The sequence below is a fragment of the Octopus bimaculoides genome, chromosome 13 (genome assembly GCF_046866305.1).
Source record: "Octopus bimaculoides isolate indiv1 chromosome 13, ASM4686630v1, whole genome shotgun sequence".
In the NCBI taxonomy this organism is placed as follows: domain Eukaryota; kingdom Metazoa; phylum Mollusca; class Cephalopoda; order Octopoda; family Octopodidae; genus Octopus; species Octopus bimaculoides.
The window spans coordinates 63,601,295-63,622,515 of NC_142940.1; the positions used below are offsets into that span (position 1 = coordinate 63,601,295).

General features: G+C 34.9%; 1 protein-coding gene across 2 annotated transcripts in view; it reads right to left on the reverse strand.

Moving 5' to 3' along the window:
- Window positions 1–21,221, reverse strand: part of LOC106884293 (bridge-like lipid transfer protein family member 1) — a 208,567-nt gene that overhangs the window by 136,558 nt on the left and 50,788 nt on the right. For both annotated transcript variants that reach the window (XM_089361980.1, XM_089361979.1), the window contains exon 2: window positions 12,278–12,421. In XM_089361980.1, the coding sequence (XP_089218106.1) occupies window positions 12,278–12,421 (144 nt within the window). The remainder of the gene's footprint in view (window positions 1–12,277; window positions 12,422–21,221) is intronic.

A 21,221-nucleotide genomic window follows, 5' to 3' on the forward strand; every position in this document is an offset into this window, starting at 1 on the left:
AAATTAAAAACTGAATTCATAAATCAAAGTTCTAATATATCTTTCTAAAACAGAAATCAATTAAAAAGAAAAGAAAAAAAAACAAACACAAGCAGATACTCTATCTGACCTACCCAACATTTTCAAAATGGTTTGCATGTAAAAAGTGTGGAAAAAAAATGTGGAAAATTGATCATCTTACGAACCAGACTTAAAAATATAAAAATAATTTCTTTTTAGTTTTACAGCTGCAAGTGTAAACAGGAATAACATGATAGATTTATTTTTATTTATTTATATATATATATATATATATATATATATATATATGAAATATTAATTTATTTTTTATTGAATCAATATATTTTTTATTGTTCCTCTTAATTGTGGAGCATTTGATGAAATATATTTGGGGTGGAATCAGGGTGAGATTGGCAAAATGGCTTTGGATGTTTTTCTGATCCAGCAATTTTATATTTTATCTATTTATGTTTTTAACTTTTTTCTCTATAATAGAAAATGCATAATTTTTTTATCCTTAATTTTAAGCCGATATTCCAGTAAAGATTTTGCAGACAATGGATATAGGCTTTCGCTATGGAATTATACACATAAACAACAGTTTCTAGTTTGTTTTTTATTTTTTTCTCATATTTAGCATTAACCATAATAACCTCAACCCAAATTAGATACAGGATCTTTACATGGTTAGCCAGGCTACTAGAAACTGCAGCCAAATCTCCCTCAAGAAACACATCTTGCACTCTTAAAAAAGCAACACTATATTGGATGATGTAGTCCTAGCTATGCTATACTTGAAATAATGATGGATAATGGTCGTTGTCACCGACGACAGATGAACTAATAATGAGCAGTAGTAGTAGTAGTAGTAGTAGTAGTAGTAGTAGTAGCAGCAGTAGTTGTTGTTGTTAGACAATGAGGTGCTGTTAAATGTTTGGTCTTCAAGTCACCAAGAAACAAAAATGTCCACACACAATGACTTCTAGCTTAAACACAATGGCCTTTGTGCCATTTTGTCTTTTTTTACAGAATCGTTGGTACAATAATGAAGTGCCTCAAAAGTCACAATACAAATTTCATCGGTATTATCCAAATACTTATCACTCAAATACGCCACCAAGGTAAACATTGTAAACAATCGAATTGAATTTGTCTTCTAACTATTGTCGTCATTCTGCTCTCAAAGCCAAACAAAGCAAAAAATAGAAATACTAAATCTAATTACCAGGACAGGCAGATTAATTGTGAATAAATATCAACAAAAATATAAACTACGAGCAAATAGAGTTTGGTAATGAAAGAACTAGAAGGAAAATTGGTTGTATAACATGGTCTTTCTGGTGCAACAATAATTTTCCAGTGCAAAAAATGGCAAGTTTCCAGTTAACTCTTCATAAGCTCTGGTCAATGAATTAAGAGAAATGGAAGTGTATTATTATACGAGTAGGTACCCATGGAAAATCCATGGGTCATAAATGGTCAGTTTTAAAGCTAATTATTTGCAGCTAATCAACCCCAGGACTTATTCTTTGTAAGCCTAGTACTTATTGTATCAGTCCCTCTTGCTGAGCCGCTAAGTTACAGGGATGTAAACACACCAGCATCAGTTGTCAAGCCATGTTGGGGGAACAAAAACACACACACACACACACACACACACACACACATTACACGATGGGCTTCTTTCAGTTTCCCTCTGCCAAATCCACTCACAAAGCTTTGGTCGTCCCGAGGCAATAGTAGAAGACACTTGCCCAAGGTGCCACCCAGTGGGAATGAACCCAGAACCATGTGGTTGGTAAGCAAGCTACTTACCACACAGCCACTCCTGCGCCTATTCTCTAACTAAATGACCTATCAATGTTTAAACCAATTACAGAGATAGTCACAGTATCAAAGCATTAATTACCTTTGATGTATAGCACATCAAGGGGAAAGACCATGAAAGAGGAGACACTGCCAAATTATATGAGTAAATGATAGCATTGTCCCATGACTGAAAATTACATTTTAAGGATTCACTTGTGCTACTTTGGTGGAAATATCAAATGGAATCCCTTTCAGGCTTTTTGTTAATTGAAGTTCAGTTTTGTAGATTTGCTTTTCTCAGACAGAATGTGAAGATGCTGCAAGTAAGGTGTCAATTACCTCAGCTAATTTTGAAATGGCCAATGGACCATCAAAAATAAATTACAGTAATACCTTGAAATATAAAAATTCTATATACATTAAAATTTCATATTCCTTAAAGTATTTCAATAATGAGAAAATAATCCAAGTTATATATTCTATCACATATCAAAATCTACTCTAATTTGAGATTTCTTACACAAATAGCCTGCAATATCAGAAAAATAATTACAGTGTAATTATTATCATTAAAGAAATAATAGAAATTGCCATTTGTTATTAATAACATTGATCCATAACTGAAAACTGTGTTTTGAGGATTCATTTGGGCTACATTTCTAGTTATAACATCTGATAGTTCCTCCCAGGCTTTTCTTTAATTGTATTTCAGTTTAATAAATTCCACCCTACACTCACCCATCAGCCCCATTACTGTATTTTATAATTTTATATCATTTAAATGAATGGTGAAGTAATACATTTCAACAAAGAAGACTATTTCTGAATATAAAAGCTATCAGATAACAAGAATATATCCCAACAGACAAGAAAACTAATAATATATTTATCCATTTACACTCATAATGAATTCTACAAAAAATAATTCATTAATTACATTTGTCCAGCTTTAATAAGGGGTGAGAATATGATTGGATGACATTCATGCATTTCCCAGGAGCATTGGTAATATAAATTAAGTTTCAACTAGAAACCAATGAAAACCAAGTGAGATTATGTGAAACAGTAGAAAACAAGGAATCAGGTGATGGTCTCTATCGGCAAATAATAGGAATTAGCCGTGTGGTTAAGAAGCTCACTTTTCAACCATGTGGCTTCAGGTTCAGTCCCACTGAGAAGCACCTTCGACAAGTGTCTTCTACTACAGCTCCCAGGCCAACTAATACCTTGCAAATGAATTTGATAGGTGGAAACTGTGTGGAAATCTTGTGTGTGTGTGTGTGTGTGTGTGTGTGTGTGTGTGTGTGTGTGTGTGTGTGTGTGTGTGTGTGTGTGTGTGTGTGTGTGTGTGTGTGTGTTTGTCCCCATCTATGCCACCTGAAAATTGATGTTGGTTCGTTTACATCCCCATAACTTAGCAGTTCAGCAAAAGAGTCAAGAGGAGAAGTATCAGATTTTCAAAACCAAGCACTAGGATCGATTTGTTCAACTAAAATTCTTGAAGGCAGAGCCCCAGCATGGCAACAGCCCAGTGACTGAAATAAGCAAAAGACAACACATAGAAAGTAGAATAATAGTTCATGTCTTGAAATAAAGAAGAAAAAGTGCAATGACTGAAATGAAAAACACTTCAGAGATAAATTAGATACGTCATTATCAGCAGACATTTTGACTCTTTCTCTCTCTCTCACCCACCCACACACCCACACACCCACACACCCACACCCACACCCACACTTTCTCTCTCTCTCATAAAAGGTCCCTCTCAAATCAGATTTCTTCTCTTCTACACACTGAAATATTTTATTCTGTCTTGCAAACTTTATGAGTTAGACTTAGCTTCCTAATTATGAGATTACACCATTACACCAACTCTATAATGTTCACCCAACTTGCAAGTTTGAATATTCTTTAGATGTATAAATCATTGGACAATGACAAATAGCATTTTACAGTTGATTTTTTTTTTTTTTGATTTTCTTTTTTTGTTCTGTTTTCATTACACAAAACTTCAAATGTATTTTATAATCGATAAAAGTTTTTAAGATATAAAAGCAAATAAGATTGTAAAAAGGACAAACTAAGGATAACAATGAAGACAAAGACAAAAATATCTCTTGTTAAGATGATGTTTGGAAAGCAAGATTTTTTTTTTTATCTTCCAAAATTTCAAACAAAAGAAATTATAGTGAGGAAGCAATACTGAGAATGTAATCTATTAAAAGCTACAGTAGACCGTTCCAGGAATGACAATAATAAATTTGACTTATTAATAGATAAATCACAAATTGCATTCAGTTGAAAATTAAACAGAATTATTTTTTTTAAATCCCATTCCCCAGCGATGAACAACAAATAATAAACTTTAGAAACTTAATATCTTTTATGGTTTTAGACAGAGAAACACTAGCAGCACCAACAGACTCTTTATTATCATCAAAGTCCTGGACATTTCTGTCTCAAGTCCTAGGACACATAGAATTGGTTGCCTGGTCTCCATGGCGTACAAGTGGCTGAGATCATAACATTCTCCCTGGATGGGATGCCATAACTTAACAGTTGGTAACAAATGATGGTAGCAAAAAGGTTAAAAACTTCTTTTGAATGACAAAATCATTTTTGACATTAAGCTTAATTTACATGCATAAATTCATACTCACAAAAACATCAATCACAAACACACACACACACACACCACAGGTAGGTTTCCAGGAAGTTTGTGGCTACCAATTTCACTCACAAGGCATTACTCACAGGGTTACTCACTGACAGCTGATTGGATTAGAGCAGTGGGAAATGAAGTGTTTCACACAATATCACAATTTTTTTTGTTTTTAATTAGTTGAAGAAAAAACAAATATCTTTGAAGCTTTGATAATGGTTTGAGTGCTTGCATTAGCATGAACTTCCCTGAAGACATCCAAGACAATGAAGTTAAAATCAGCTGACAATTTACCACTCATTAACAGATGTGGTCAATCTAACAAACTTCTGTTGTTTTCAACAACCAAAACACTTGCCCAAGGTACTGTGTAATTGGATCAAACTCAAAATCATGTGATTGCAAAGCATACTTCTCTATTTCATGCTACTCTGAAGCCAATAATAAATTTAGAAATATTTCTTTCCGTGGAAACCAAGAGATAAGTGAGAAAGAGATACAAAGATGACAGCTTACAGATGACTGTAAATTGAAATGCAAGATTTTCTTTTATATACTTCATTCTCATAATAATAACATTTGAACATCTATTTTTGCTTCTTTTTTAAGCTTGCAGCATTCCTAAAAGCAATATGTCCCAAACCAAAGGTGGTGAGCTGGCAGAAACATTAGCATGCCGGGCAAAATGCATAGCGGTATTTCGTCTGTCTTTACATTCTGAGTTCAAATTCCGTCACGGTCAACAAATTAAGTACCAGTTGTGTACTAGGGTCGATCTAATCGACTGCCCCCATCCCTCCCCAATAATTTTGGGTCTTCTGCCTAGAGTAGAAAAGAATATGCCCCAAGCCAATAGCAAACTATAGAGGTATGAGAACGTTCTTGATGTAGCAGGCAAAACAAAGAGCTCAGAAACAAACTGAGGATGCATTTGTTTCCCTTTAACCAGAATTCAAAGCCCTTACCAGGCCTCACCAATGTTAATTAGGTTAATGATTATATACATTTCATAAAGCTTTAACATTTAAACTGGCCATACCTGACCCTACTATTCTACTTGTTCTATGTTAAAACTAGCCAGATCCAGCCTTTCACATCTCTCCTACAATATCATTCTAAAAATAAACAATCACATTATCAAAATCTCAAAGCTGTTAGATAATGCACAATTAGCTCAAAGCAATGTGAATAAATAAAGGGTTAAAGAATATGTAAGCGAAAACAAAATTATCATTAAGGTCTTTTTCTCTCAGTCACCAAACTAATTTAGAAGTCACTTGATTAACTTTTTCACACTCTCAGTTGCTATTATCTCCGCACCTAAAAAATAATGTATAAACCCTCAGGAGGAGGTGCATTGGTATCACCAACAGAAAGAGAGAACATATAGTGTGTGAGAGAGAGAGAGAGAGAGAGAGAGAGAGAGAGAAAGAGAGAGAGAAAGAGAGAGAGAAAGAGAGAGAGAGAGAGAAAGAGAGAGAGAGAGAGAAAGGACAGTTAATATTCTGCAACATGATAAATTAATAAAGAATGCCAAGCTAACAGCCAGACTGCCTCAAAGCTCTATGACACAAATTCACTGTTTTAAAGTAGTCTCAATTAAAACCGTCCATCAAAATTTCATGATAATATATGTTCCAAGCAACAGCTTAATGTTTCAGAGCAATTAAAGTTATTTATTTACACACACACACATACACACACATTGGCTCAAAATATAAACAAAAGCTGCTTATTTTAACAAAAATATGGTAGCAAAAAAGTTTAAAACTTCTTTTGAATGACAAAATCACTTTTGACAATTAAGCTAAATTTACATGCATAAATTCATGCGCACGCACGCGCACACACACACACACACACACACACACCCGCATACACACACCCACCCCCACACCCACACACCTACACCCACACCCACACAGGTTTTCAGGAAGTTTGTGGCTGCCAATTTCACTCACATGGCATTAATGTGCCCATGGTACCACACAATAGGATAGAACCTGAAAGCATACAGTAGCGGATTGAACTCTGTATCCAGACAGCCATGCCTATAAAATCAGAACCCAGCCATGCCAGCACGTGTGAAATCTGTATCAATGCAGTTATAATAATAGTCAAAAATGATTGGAAGATAAATATCAATTTTCTACTGACCATTAAAATAGATGTGACCAGTGAATGCATTAGCTGGATGGAAAGATTAGAAAAAGAGGCTGATAATTCTATTGAAAGAGACAGAGCATGTCATGTGCATGTGTGATATGAGAGGACAGTTAATATTTTCCAACAAGGTAAATTAATAAAGAATGCCAAGCTAAACTGCCAGATCAGGTTTACTTTAATAACCAGATCAGTAAACAGCAATTAAAGACATGGAGTTGAGTCTAGTGAAGAATTCAGTTAGAATTACCAATAAACCATATCATTTGACAGTATTCAGAAAACACTCTCTCACTACTAATATGAAACTGAAAGTTGATAGACATTCTTGTAAGCAGGAAATGCGATGGGTCAAATAAGAGGATAATTAGTCACATGGGTAATCAGATTGGATGTATGGTATTATCTGTTATAGCTGCCATGGCAGTTGGACTGTCAACTGTAGTTAGAGTTAGAAGGGAGTAGATTTAATAGATAAATATGAGTAGTAGTGGGGTACTGATCAAGGAGATTAAGCGAGATTATCTTCAGAGTTTTCACTGGTAGTACTGTAATAAATACAATACAGAAGGTGAATATATCAGGTCATCAAGAATGAAATGGCCGGGTTTTCGTATGTACCAAGTTTGACAGTCATTAACTCTGTTTTATCCTGACAATTCTTTGTTTTACAGCTTTGATGAGTTACATCACTTTCTAAAATGCAATTCATGGTGTCTGATTATATTGTGGGTTTTCTCTAGTAAATCAATTTTTGTGAACCCATGGATAGATCAAAATGCATGGTGTTTATGAATGTGAGTTCTGTCATGGGACCAACGCATCTCAGACAGCTCAAGACATAAATGAGGTTTTTGGTGAAGATGTGGCAAATGAACGCACTGTATGTCGATGGTTTGAGAAGTTCCGGTCTGGTGACTTTACTCCTGAAAATCAGCCCCGTGGTAAACCTGAGACCAAGGTGGGTAATGATGAGCTGGAAATTGTAGAGGAAGCAGATACACCTCAAACTATGCGTGGGTTAGCAGCAAGGTTTGATGTTTCAATTCCAACAGTATTGGACCATCTGAAACAAATCAGCAAGGTAAAGAAGCTGGACAAGTGGACACCACACGAACTGAATGAGCATCAAATGACAGGTCGTCTTGAAACTTGCTGGAACTTTAGACGTTGCTCCTTGTCTACCAGTGAATAAGAGTAAACAATGATGTCACTCAGGTTGTCAGTCCAAATGACAACGCTTTCTCTCTCTTTAGATTCTACACTCTTCCCAGAATTGATGCATAGGAAACTAGGAACTGTCCTATTAGTTAGGATTGGTTTAAAAGTAAACTGTCACAGGAAAAAAAAAACTGCAGACAAAAATAGTTTGTCAAAACTATTCTACAAAGCCAACCAATGACCAGAGTTTATCCACATTGTTTGTTTGTTTGTTTTTAAGGTTATAAATTAGAGGGCCATTCTTATAAATAAATAAAATTAGATTTCTAGAACATTCACCTGAAAAATGAAACAATATTTACAGTGAGATTTTATTTGATGACAAGAACCAGTTGTTAAGCTGATTAACTAAGAAGAGACAAACTGCTTGGTAATTAAGTGTTCTTTCTCTCATTTTTTGCTCAACAATAAGAGCAAAATAAAAGCCAGTTTAGTTTTAAAAGCTTAACTACATCCTATTGTCTGATCAGAAACTTTTCACCTTTGCTCAATTAAAATCATCATCATAATCACAAACTACAGAATGAGTCAACTGTTCAAATGCTTTTGAGCAATTAAACTTATTTATATACACACACACACACACACACATATGCAGAGATCATGTATTGACCCAGATGTACTAAACAGGTCAAAAAAGGAAGTTTATCTGAATACAAGTATCAAATGTATTTTTGTAAGCTATCTAATTAATGAAGATTCTTCACGAGCAATTCTAGACAAAGTAGAATCCATAGAATGAAGGGATAACAAATATGGCTGATGGAAAATAGTATAAAATAATTAACAAAGAAAATAATAATTAATCAAGAGAGATACAAAATAAAAATGTGGTAAGAAGCAACAATAAGGGAGATAAAAACTGAGAAATCAAAACTTAAACCGGAATTTTTAAAGAAGACATTGCTTCTCCAAAAGTTGTTAAGATTTATGAAAAAATTTGCTTGAAATGTTGGGCCAGTACCACGTATAAAGCGTCGGTGCTGGTGCCATGTATAAAGCACCCGTGCCGGTGCCATGTATAAATCAGCCGTGCTGGTGCCACACATAAAGCACTCATTCTGGTGCCATGTATAAAGCGCCTGTGCCAGTACTATATACGAAGCACTCATGCTGATGTCATGTAAAAAGCACCCAAGCTGGCATTAGGAAGGGCATCCCAGCTGTAGAAACCGTGCCAAAACAGACAATTGGATCCTGTTGCAGCACTCTGGCTTGCCAGTTCCTGTCAAACCATCCAACCCATCCTAGCATGGAAAACAGATGTATGATGATGATAGAGTTGGAAAGTATATATTACAAAAGTCCTCTTCAGCTCTGTGGAAGCACTTCAGATGCAGTAATCACTATGCAGTCATTGCACTTGTTAGAAACTCTCTCTTAATAATGTTTTTTCTTTCTTTTAAATCAACAATATAGTCCTGGATATACAAATAGTGTGAATGGTCAGAGTTGGAAGATTTTTCCATTACAAGGAACGCATCATCAGGACTGAGAGAGAGAGAGAGAAAGGTTAAGAACAGCAACAGTTGTTGCAATTCAACAAAATGCCTAGGTTCACTAGTAATGAACTGTCTATAGTACATGGTTCTCAGCTGGGGTCCATGTGACCCTTGGCACTCCATATATGACTTTGTTAAAATTTATCTGCAATAAAGTGGTTTTACTTCTACACTAGACAAAATGTTTTAACAATCCTTTTTTATTATACAATTGTATAATAATATTTAATAATAAAAATATAATGGAAAACGGATGTTAAATGATAACGACGATGGCAATTCATTAGCACCCCAGGCAAATGCTTAGCAATATTTCATCAATCAATTCATGCATTCTGAGTTCAAATTCCAAGGTCCACTTTGACTTTCATCCTTTCAGGGTTGATAAAATAAATACCAGCCAAGCAATAGGGTCGATGTAAACGACTTTGCCTCTCCCACGAACTTGCTGGCCTTGTGCCAAAATTCGAAACCAATATTCTGGTCGAGTTGCTGGGTGAGTCAGTTTAGTCAGATGCTAAACATGACTACCAAAACACCAGTCAATTTCTATTGATTATTTCAGGACACTACATCAGCCAGTGGATGTGTTTATGAATTTATAAACAAGAGCAATGGAACAACCACTTGTGTAGATGTTAGATTATTCAGTCACAATTGCAGTAAACCATGAAGTCTGCTGTTGTTTGTGCAAGGACGAGACATTGAAAACCGATCAGGGACAATTAAAAAAGGCAGTTCTATAGAAAAGGAGTATTTTGGATTTATTATCCAATGAAAAAATATTCTCACATTGTAAACTTATTCATTTATGATGCACAAAGAGGAGGAAATTTATGAAAGATGAATATTGTAACTATGTCTTTTTTCCATTTTTTTTTTTAAATAAGGAACAGTTGAGTAAATACAAAATCATCATCATTGCTTTCACATTTATTTTCCATGATGATATAGATGGGACTGCAAACTGTTTCATCAGGTTCATAAGGCCCATTAATCTCAGGTGCAAGTCACTAGGTCTTCCACTACGTGCATTTTCATTTAAAGTCAGCATTCAGTTTTCTCCCCCCCCACACACACACACCTTAAACAAACATCATTCATTTGCCTGATATAACATGTCCACACTGGCACAGATCACAATATCTAGTTTTATGCTCCACAGAACTAAGCTCCAATCCTACAGTACATGAAAATTGTTTGTATATGGTGTGGGTGTAGGTGTGTGATAGGATGTGTGTGTGTATGTATGTATGTATGTATATATATATATATATATATATATATATATATATGTATATATATATATATATATATATATATATACATAAAAGCAAAATAAGCAACAAGGATATCCAAAGTTAATGCAGTACGATCGTTTCATACGACTCCATTTATTTAAGCAATGTGAACATTACATTAAATGTAAAATGCAGAGCAATCCTCAGCTGCACAAAGATATAGAAATTTACTGAAATTTCACTTCAACAGAAGAACATATTTTTATAACTACATTTAAACTCTCCAAGTAGAAAGGAAGAATACATAAAACCATTTTGACTTAGCCAGACCATACAGGCTAGTGGTGCCCCAGCATGGCCACAATCTAATGACTGGAACACATAAATCAAAAGGTTTATCTCTAGGTTGGCATCCATGCAAATGAGTACCAGTAAATAAACTTAATCTCCTGGAAGAGGTCACTGGATCTTGGAATATTTTTTTTTCCTTTTAAATGGTTTCTTGTATTGATACAAAATAAAGTAACCAGAACTTTCATTTAACATTCACATGCAGTTGTCTTCTAACCTTAAATTCTCGTTCTATCAATAAAATTAATACGGTATTAATTTTATTGACCAAATGAGAAAATGACTTCAGGTTTGAAAACAAATGCATGTTAGTTTTTTTTTTTTATATGGAAATTCCAATTTCATTCATCTGATTAGGTCAGTAAAATAAATACAGCATTAATTTTATTGACCCAAGTGAGATGAATTGTCTAATTTATTTTGGTAAAGTTTGAACACAGAACTGCAAGTATGAACATGAATATGCAAGAGTGAAAGCAACAAAGAAAATATAAATTGCTAACAAATGTATGAAAGAAAATATTGATACAGTCAACACAAGAGGATTTTAACCTAGATTTAATTACAGCAAGAAAATTGATTGCATTTCTGTAACAATTTCTTGAAACAATTTTTTCTTTGTTTTTAAATCAGCATTTTTGTGGTTGAGAAGTTCACTTCAGAACATTGTGACTCCAAGTTCAATCCCACTGCACTGCACCTTAGGCAAGTGCAAGTGTCATCTACAAATGCTTTAAGCCTTAATGTGTCTTCTATAAACTCAGGCCACCCCAAGCTTTTTGCGTGGCTTTGAGAGATGGAAACTAAAACGAGCTCATCATATGTGTGTGTGTGTGTGTGCACATGTAAAAGAGAGAGAGAGAATATGTGCATGTGTGTTTGTGTGAGTGAATACATATCCCCCACCCCCACCCCGTGTTCACTGGTTGCAAGTAACAGACCTGCTTATGGTATTGTCTGCTTGCAGTTCACCTCTGCTTACTAAAGCTCAAACTTGACGACTGCAGACCTTTCCCTATTTAACCCAACCCCTTGCACCCATCCTTCAACTGCCCTTCATCCCCCCACCACCACCACATTTCTTACTACATCTTACTGTCTCTCTCTCATCCTTACACCAAACATTACATGCTATCATTTATTCCAAAGACACAAACACCACTTACAATGAAGTTTGCAATTCATCTATGTTTCTTGTCAAATATTAATTTCCAACTTTCCAATCTAATCCAAAGTTAGATCTAAGCAAACCATTCTTTGTATGCAGCAATATAAAATAACTGGAACAAAATGAAATAATTTTAAAAACACTAAAAGACAGAACTTACCTTCATTGATTTCTCTATGAACATAAGGACGCCACCATCTGAAAATGGCCCATCCATATTGCACTCTAACTGAAAAATCTTCTGTTACCAAATGCACATCACGGAACATTATTTTGCCACTCAAAACAGAAAAGGAAAAAGAACCTACAAAATAAAATTAAAAACAAAATTATTTTTGCCATGAATTATTTTAGACTTTGATCAAATTAATTTTAAAATGGTTAAATTAAAATATATTTTGCAAAATTGTAAAGCATCCACAAAATAATTGTATTAATAACAGATTGTTTATAAAATATTTTCATTAAGTGTTTCCAGTGTTTGTCTTGTAGCTTAACTGAAAAGAGAAAAACAACAATCTACCTTGCTACTAAATTAATGATTTACTTAAATACTTATGCTTACACTGAAGGTTGTGGACCAATTTAATGCAAAATCCATTGAAACGACACAAAGAAAGTAAGGACAAACACCAAAGAGAAATGTGTTATGAAATAAAAATATAAAGAGACAGACAGGTAATAACCAGATTTAACAACTGCAAGTTTTCAGTGTTATGAGGAGTTAGAAATTTCCAAGAACATATTACAAAACTTCAATGTGTTCATTTCTCTCTGTATGCTACAGAGGTTTAATATCTAAAGAATAAATTCTTTGTAGTAGAGAATATAATTCCTATGAAAATAATGAATATGATAATATTTAATCTTTTCTATATAACGTTAATGTTTTCTCACTGTAATAGAAGAAAGTAAAGATTAAACTGTCTAAACTCAGGGGAAATTCAGTGGAAAACATGAAACTTGGTAACTATAAGGAAAATTCAAACATTAATATCAGTGTAATTTTTCATGTGGAAACACTAGTAAATAAAATATAAGCAAGCCAAACGAGAAAAATTATGTAGTCATGCAACCTGCTAGAAATAGTAGCCAAATTATCCTAAAATTACTCCCTACTATCTTGAAAAAGTAAGGACACATTACACATTGTAGTGTTGGATATACAAAAAGATGGAATGACCGCAGCTGGAATGTCTGATCGTAACTCTGCAAGTTCAGATCTACATGGATCTAAACAGCTATTAATTAGATTTAATAAAAAAAAGAGCTCGTAAAAATTACTTGCACTCAGAATTAAAAAAAAAATAACCCCCTCAAAACTGAAGCCTTTAAATTATTAACTAATTACTGTCACATGTTATATGAGCTGCAGCGAGTGTCATTAAGACATACACCACAATAACTTCATGTGCCATTAAGACACTCACTTCATGAGGTTTGTCAAGTGTCCAGAAAAGCAATTCTTAACTGCAGCTCCCAGGGATGCATGCGGCCCCCAGGTATCATTCCAGCGGGTCCCCGACAGTCTTCCCTTTATAAATATAAATTTTGCTTTATTTTGACTGGTCTTACTTTTTTTAGTGTAGATCCCTAAAAACATCCAGGTTTTAGATCTGGCCCAAATATTAAAAAGGTTGAGAACCATTGGCCTGAAGTCACACACTAAAATAGTTTTAAAATTTTTATACAAGACATTCTGAAACAGCCGAAACACATATCTGTAAGATACATGGTGTAGTAAATAAAGAGGCACTCATTCGCTCTTTAACAAAGATCCTCTCCATTTATATCTTATTTCATTATGCATGGAGTCTGACATTTTAAGTTCTATACGAGACTTGTAATACTGACAAGCTAATGTTAAGTGCTACAATTCTATTCTGGTCAAAGTTTGACAACAAACATTTTTTTAAAACAAAAATATCATTGATTAATCTCACTACAGGCAATGAACATCATTTGAAAAACGGTTGAAAAAGAGGTGGCCTTAAGTGTTTATGTTGTTTTTGATTTTCTTTCCTTACAAATGCTACTCTATGTTGGCATGGATAAGTTATCTTTTTTTACTTAATTTATAAACTTGCATGTAGAGTAAAAGTACGTCTTGATATCTGATGTTACCACAGATAACTTCCAATGTCGATGCAGGATGACTGGTGATAGTGGTAAGCCAGACCTATTGAATCAAGAATGGTAACATAGTTTCCCTAGGAGCACAATGCATTGGCTGTAGCAAAGTTAACCCTATTGATACCAACCTGCCTGAGATGTGCCATTGATTCTATTGATACATCTATGTGTGTGTGTGTGTGTGTGTGTGTGTGTGTGTGTGTGTGTGTGTATCTGTGTTTGTCCCCCCCCCCTCACCATCGCTTGACAACCAATGGTGGTGTATTCACGTCCCCGTAACTTAGCAGTTCAGCAACAGAGATTGATAGAATAAGTACTAGGCTTACAAACAATAAGTCCTGAGGTCTATTTGCTTGACTAAAGGCAGTGCTCCAGCATGGCCACAGTCAAATGACTGAAACAAATAAAAGAACATATACATACATGCTCGACTGCTGAACCCTTCATGATTTTTTCATTCTCTCTGTTTATTTTCTTCTATTCCTTCCTGCTGAAGAGTGTAGGCTCAAAACCTAAAAGACTTTTTCATTTTTCCCAAGTGCCAAACTAATATACTTGCTTGTTGTTCATACACTTGCCTTCGTCCTTTGTTTTTCTATAAATTTCAGCTGAGTGTGTGTGTGCATATACTTATACATACACACATGCACACACACACACACACATATATATATACATGCAAAACATATATACATACACACATACATTCACATAAACACGCATCAGTACTACCAACTATACTAACTCAACTGAACACACTTAACTCCACTTCAGCGCTATACCATTCACTCCAACCACCATACACCCACCATGTATGTGGGTGTCTCCATAACATGCAGTGCTTTATTTTGATCTCCATAGTAATTATAATGATTGCATAGCAATTTTATTAGGAAAATTTAATATCAATATTTAGAACTTTGATTCTAATAATTGGATAATTTTTTAATTAATTTTAAGTAAAGTTTGGTACCCAACAATTTTGATAACAATAAGTGTTTGACAACATTATCTGTGATGATAAATGGCTTCAACCAACTTGGCGCCAAACACTAACATAAGTTTCTGAGACATTTATCACTACTATACTTGCCATCTAGCACCATCACCATATATCTACTATATCTCTGGAGCTAGAGGCATTCCTTCATTTCCATAGTGATTCTAGAAATTGTGCAAACGATTACTTGAAAATGTTGGCAATAATATCAAGAGCTTTGATTCTAATAACAAAATGTGTGTGTGTATATGTAAGAAATTCCTCTCTCTTTCTTTCTTTGCAGTTTATTGTTGATCATAAAAGAGAAAGATATAGTAGTATAGTAGTAACAGAAGGAAGAACGAGAGGGGTAAAGAGAGATACGTAGTAGTAACAGAGGAAGAACGAGAGGGGGAAAAATGATAGAGAAAGAGATAGAGTCGCGTCAGAAAATATAAAGTTGAAAACTACTTACAATTGGGATGACGCAGGCATTCGATCATGTAAAATAAATAGTAAATGAGTATATGCATATATATATACGTACAGGTATGTGCATACCTACGTCTACCTGTATATATAGGTGCATATCTGGGTACAGGACATTGCAAACAAAACGTAGACAAGAAAATAATAACCAGAGTACAGAAAACACACAAGAGTTGGGCAGGACGCATCGTTAAAACGGCTCTTCCCATGGACCACAAATTACATTTGTATACACAAATTAAACTTGTGCCATGGAGGAATGTAGTGGCGGACAAAAAACAAGACAGGAAAACAAACGGAAAAGGCTGTGCGGCCAGACGTGAAAAATTATGTGTATATGAACGCAGTGAGGCACAAACTGAAAAAGATGGGACGAAGTAAGTTCGCGTGTTTGCTCGGCGATAGCCAAGGAAGAAAAGGATTATTGACCGGAAGCATGTGACCAAGCAGGGGTAAGGGAGCGAGAGTGGTAGAGGGAGAAACAAAGGGAGGAAGTAGAAGAATAGGTGAGCAACGAAAGAAAGAGGAAGAGAATATAGTAGTAACAGAAGAACGAGAGGGAAAAGAAAGAGACATAGTAGTAACAGAAGGAAGAACGAGAGGGGTAAAGAGAGATACGCAGTAGTAACAGAGGAAGAACGAGAGGGGAGAAATGATAGAGAAAGAGATAGAGTCGCGTCAGAAAATAAAAAGTTGAAAACTACTTACAACTGGGATGAAGCAGGCGTTCGATCATGTAAAACAAATAATAAATGAGTATATGCATATATACGTACAGGTATGTGCATACCTACATCTACCTGTATATATAGGTGCATATCTGGAAGAACAAGAGGGGGAAAAATGATAAGACACTTAATAGCACTCAAATGAGTCAGACTTTACAGGGAACCAATTCCGTGGGGTAAAAGATGGTTATAAGGGGGATCAAGTTGAGAAAATATGGAGGGGCATTTATGTGAGTAAACAAATGTAACATCTTGGGTATGAAATACAAAATATGTTTATATGTATACATGCAAAACGAGAGAAAGCAAAGAGTGGAGACTTTCAGACGATATTTGAGTACAAAAATATTGATAGATATTAATAGATCCAGCTTAATTTTCTGTCCTTTGTACTCTATGTAAGTTGGGTCTATTAATATAAATATCTATATTTTTGTACTCAAATATTCATCGTCTGAAAGTCTCTACTCTTTGCTTTATCTTGTTTTGCATGTACACATATAAACATATTTTGTATTTCATACCCAAGATGTTACATTTGTTTACCCACATAAATGCCTCTCTCTCTCTTTCTGTGTGTGTGTGTGTGTGTGTGTGTGTGTGTGTGTGTGTGTGTGTGTGTGTGTGTGTGTGTGTGTGTGTGTGTGTGTGTGTGTGTGTGTGTGTGTGTGTGTGTGTGTGTGTGTGTGTGTGTGTGTGTGTGTGTGTGTGTGTGTGTGTGTGTGTATATATATATATATAAAACAAATAATAAATGAGTATATGCATATATACGTACAGGTATGTGCATACCTATGTCTACCTGTATATATAGGTCCATATCTGGGTACAGGACATTGCAAACAAAACGTAGACAAGAAAATAATAATAACCAGAGTACAGAAAACACACAAGCCACATAGAGAACATTTTCCTTCATCAGCTACCCCCATTTTAACACTGGCGTTTCGAAGAGTTGGGCAGGACGCATCGTTAAAATGGCTCTTCCCATGGACCGCAAATTAAATTTGTATACACAAATTGAACCTGTGCCATGGAGGAATGTAGTGGCGGACAAAAAACAAGACAGGAAAACAAACGGAAAAGAAAACAAGACAGGAAAACAGACGGAAAAGGCTGTGCAGCCAGACGTGAAAAATTATGTGTATATGATCACTGTGAATGCCATTTTGTTTAGGACAGGTATAATTAACAACACAGGAACATGTATCATACATCAAAATGAAGCTGGTCCTCTGTGGATCACATCCCTTCTTCTTAACATAGTCACAGTTTCTCTCAAGAGCAATGTTCCACCTTCGAATGAGAGCATGTATCCCTGCTACATAAAATTCTGTCGACTGTTCTTTGAGCCACTTCTTCACTACAGTTTTCACTTCCTCGTCACTGGACTATCATCTCTTCGGCCCCATGAAAAAGGGTTTGAGAGACAAACATTATTCCAGTGACGAGGAAGTGAAAACTGTAGAGAAGAAATGGCTCAAAGAACAGTCAACAGAATCTTACGGGGCAGGGATGCATGCTCTCATTCGAAGGTGGAACATTGCTATTGAGAGAAACGGTGACTATGTTGAGAAATAGGGACGTGATCCACAGAGGACCAGCTTCATTTTGATGTATGATACATGTTCCTGTGTTGTTAATTATACCTATCCTAAACAAAATGGCATTATTTTTTGACTCACTCGCGTAGTTTGTCAACTGACTGCAATTTGTCATAATTTAAATGAAGTTGATATTTATGTAAAAAATTTATTTGAAGAGTAACATATTTAGAGAAAAGAGAGAAAGCAATATTTGATTAACTGACAGCGTTTCAAGTATCTGCAGTGATGCAGTTGGATACTTTTACACTTTTGGAATTTGTTTTGAAACATTTGCTAAAAAAAAAAAAAATTCTCAGTAATTTTAATTTGAATCAGTTCACAGATTCCATGTGGAATTCACAGATGGAGCCTCGACATGGTGACTCAAGTTGCTATAAACAGTAACCAAAATCCCCCTCAAATCATTCCCTATATTTTGAAAAAATGAAGGACATGCATAACAAAATCTTGAATATGGTCTGTCTGAAAGGAAAATTCAGAGATCACAGCTGAGACATTTTTCATCATAGAGTCACAAGAACATCTACAACCAGCTAGGCAACCTGTATATAATCACTCAACCTGCTAGTAATAACAGCCAAAGCTCTCTAAAACAATATACCATCAGCAAAAATGAAGAACACATTTGATTAATGTAGTTCTTGATACATTATATTTGAAAATAAAAAAAAAAGATGGGTTGGGGATTCAGTTAGAATGGCACTGATCAAAGAAGACCTGAGCCTAAATAACAACTACTTAGGAAACGATTTTATAAATGAAACACATTATGAGAGTTTGTTTGATCTATAGTAAGTAGTTCAATCAATATATGATAAATAATTAGATACGTTCCTTATCGTGAAAGAGTTAATGGCTCCCACCAAGAGAGAAAGAAATCAACCGCAGCACTTAACAAGTACTTTATTCCCAAACCCCTAAAAACCCAAGGCAAATCAGCCTTAGCAGGGTTCGAACTCAGAATGCAGAGATCTGGATTAAATATTGCAAAGCATCCTGTCCAATGACCCAATGCACTAACAACTCTGCCTATACACTGACTTGTTCTATTACTTAATTCCAATAATAAACTTGTAGTTATGGTTCTCAAAGCAAGAACATCATTTTTAATAACTACCACAAAATGTATTCAAACTCTATAAAAACAGTTTGAAGAGTCGTCACATCTTCCAGTTAAATGTCGAATAATTTAAATCAATATCAAAAGGTCATCAAGACTAACACTTCTACATCCTAACATCCATTGTTTAAAATCTGATAAAAATATTTTTCAGAAATTTATTTTAAAAGTAAAAATGACCTTTCTTAAACATATCCTGTTTTTCTGTATCTCTTATAATCTCAATTCTCTGAAACAAAGGAATCTATTTGATGATTAGTTCAGTCAACATTTGCCATCTTCAAATACAGGAACATACAGGTCAATGAGAAATAACAGCCTAGAAATAACAGCCAAACCAATCTTGAAATGACAGCCAAACCGATCTTGAAATGACAGCCAAACCGATCTTGAAATGACAGCCAAACCGATCTTGAAATGACAGCCAAACCGATCTTGAAATGACAGCCAAACCGATCTTGAAATGACAGCCAAACCGATCTTGAAATGACAGCCAAACCGATCTTGAATCACACACACATAATCTCAAAAGTGATTGGATAGTTATGCCTGGAATGCATTTGACCAGGATAGGTGTGGCTGGAATGTTTCTTAGCTTAGATTAAAATGACTAAGTTTTCTGTTAAGGTTGACCTGTGGCTAAACAACAATGACATTCTTGTATGTGGTGAGTTTGTTTAACAAAAATATCTTGAGCCCTTTAGTATTTAAAGCAGCCATATCCAGCCAAAATATTCTTCCTGGTCAAGGTTCAAACTAGCCAGCTCCTGCCTCACACACCTACCCTACAATGTCATTCTAAAAAACAAAATAGTCACATCATTGAAATCTCAAGGATACAAGATAATGCAGAATAAATCCAAAGCAATATAAATAAATAAGCATTATATTTAACAGAGTAATCTGAATGCTGAAGGGTTAAATCAACTATCTCTTTAAACGAGGAGTAAGCATCAGGTCTACAGTCCACAAATGGCTGGCTCACTGAGGTATTCTTGTGGGCCTTAATGATTCCCCCACTTGTCAACTGACATTTTCCAAAAGTTTGTTAGATTTAATGGTAGTGAGCTATAGAACAACTGATGGTTTTTAGTTTTTTGTCTTACAATTTAATTTTTACTTACACAAGCATTGCCAGTGATGGAAATTGGGTGAGGATATTTTTACATCATCTAATGTCCACTTTTCCATGCTTGCATGGGTCAGACAGAATTTGTTGAGGCACACTTTCTACAGCTGGATGCCCTTCCTGTTTTCCACCCTCACCAATTTCAAAGTATGGTAATATTTCACTATGGAAGACAGGAAATGAACCTAATATTTATGATAGTGATGCTCATCTACAATCATTAAATGAGGTCAAGAGAAGGAAACACACACACTCACACACACAGAACAGGCTTCTTACAGTTTCTGTCTACCAAATCCACTCACAAGGTTTGGGCTGGCCCAAGGGCATAATAGAAGACACTTACCAAGGTGTATATTGTAAAATATACATAAGTGATACTAAGGAAAAATTTAAAAAATTAAAAGTGGACTTCAACAAAAAAAGTTTCTAATCCATGCTTTAAGTGATAACATGAAGCCTGTTTTTTTTTTTTGTGTGGTGGAGGAGGGTTCCCCCTAAAAAGGGAAAATTGTGATGATCCCATTTTCTCCAAGGGTATTTGGACACGAAGAGACTACAGCATGTACAAAGACCATAACAACATATGAAACTATGAAACTTCACTTTAGATGTAATTTTTAGAATATGACTCATTATCTTAATCCTTTACACACCAAGTTATAAATAATATTTTAGTCCTCAACTACCAGTTAAAAATGATCTTAGAAACCAGATGTTTGCTAAAATATCAATGTTTGTGGGTGGGCATTTGAATGCATGTTTGTGTCCAAACATGTATTTGCATGTGAAGTGAAAAGAAAAATAAGAAATTTGTAGAGATTTTTATACAGAGTAATAACAATTTTAGTCCAACTTCATTACTGAGTTATAATTAATTACATTCATGCTGTGTTAAATATTTGATTGAGTCTCTCAT